Source organism: Megalops cyprinoides, chromosome 18 (assembly GCF_013368585.1).
Source record: "Megalops cyprinoides isolate fMegCyp1 chromosome 18, fMegCyp1.pri, whole genome shotgun sequence".
Classification (NCBI taxonomy): Eukaryota; Metazoa; Chordata; class Actinopteri; order Elopiformes; family Megalopidae; genus Megalops; species Megalops cyprinoides.
This window is the reverse complement of record NC_050600.1, coordinates 23,952,552-23,953,487: the sequence shown is the minus strand read 5'-3', so window position 1 is coordinate 23,953,487 and position 936 is coordinate 23,952,552. Positions and strand designations below refer to the sequence as shown.

General features: G+C 66.8%; 1 protein-coding gene across 5 annotated transcripts in view; it reads right to left on the bottom strand.

The window, feature by feature from the left end:
* Positions 1 to 702, bottom strand: part of LOC118793463 (BTB/POZ domain-containing protein KCTD8-like) — a 30,783-nt gene extending 30,081 nt beyond the window's left edge. For all 5 annotated transcript variants that reach the window (XM_036551658.1, XM_036551654.1, XM_036551655.1 and 2 more), the window contains exon 1: positions 1 to 702. This exon is cut by the window's left edge. In XM_036551658.1, the coding sequence (XP_036407551.1) occupies positions 1 to 702 (702 nt within the window).
* Between the last annotated feature and the right edge of the window lie 234 nt (positions 703 to 936).

Genomic DNA, 936 nt, shown 5'->3' with positions numbered 1-936 from the left:
CTGCTCCAGGTGGGTGAACTTCAGATAGAAGCGCGACGTGTACTTCTCCGGTGGCCGGTCGGGGTCCCGGCTCTCGTTCAGCGTCTCGCCGAAGACCTCCTTGGCCAGGGCGATGCGGCCGCACACCATGATCCGTGCCACCCGCCGGAACTTGGCGTCGGCCTGGTTGTCCCGGACCATGGTGTAGGAGCCCCGGTAGCCCACGGTGATGAACCCCGACCTCTTGTCGACGGCGTTGGCGTTGGCACCAGAGCCGGGGTTGGCGTTGGCGCGGGCCAGGTCGCTGCTCTGGGAGCTGTCCTCGATGTCGCTCTGGCAGCCCTCGTCGTTGAGCGAGCCCTGCTTGGCCACGCGGGGCGCCAGCTGCCTCAGCAGCTCCCCCAGCTGGTAGTGCTCGGCCTCGCGCTGCAGCCGCTCCTTCTCGGGGAAGTGCTCGGGCAGCACCAGCTGCCGGTCGCGCAGGAAGTCCAGCACGTAGCGGAAGAGGAAGCCGTCGCGGTCGATGAAGAAGCGCCCTCTGCTGTCCCGCGGCAGCTCCCGCGGCGGCCGGCGGGCAAACATGGCGTGCAGGGTGGTGTCCGGCACGCTGACCAGCGTGGAGAGCCGCGTCACGTACACCTGGCCGCCCACGTTGAGCTCCACCACCTCCGGGAATGGGCCCGACACCTCGCTGATAGGCAGGATGCTCTCCCTCAGAGCCATGGCCCCGCCCCCTCCCCCGCCTTCCCCCGTCCCAACACGATCCGGGCAGGAAAGGGGGAGAATGGCACAAAAACACTCAGGGAGGAAGCAGGAAGGCAGGGGAAGAGGAAAGTGACCCCTCTCAGGAGAAGTGCATCCAGCACGGAGGTGGCGGAGATGAGCTGAAGTTGGTATCGGGGGAGAGGGCTACATCCACGCACGAGGAGAGGGTGGGAGACAGAGAGAAAACAGAAG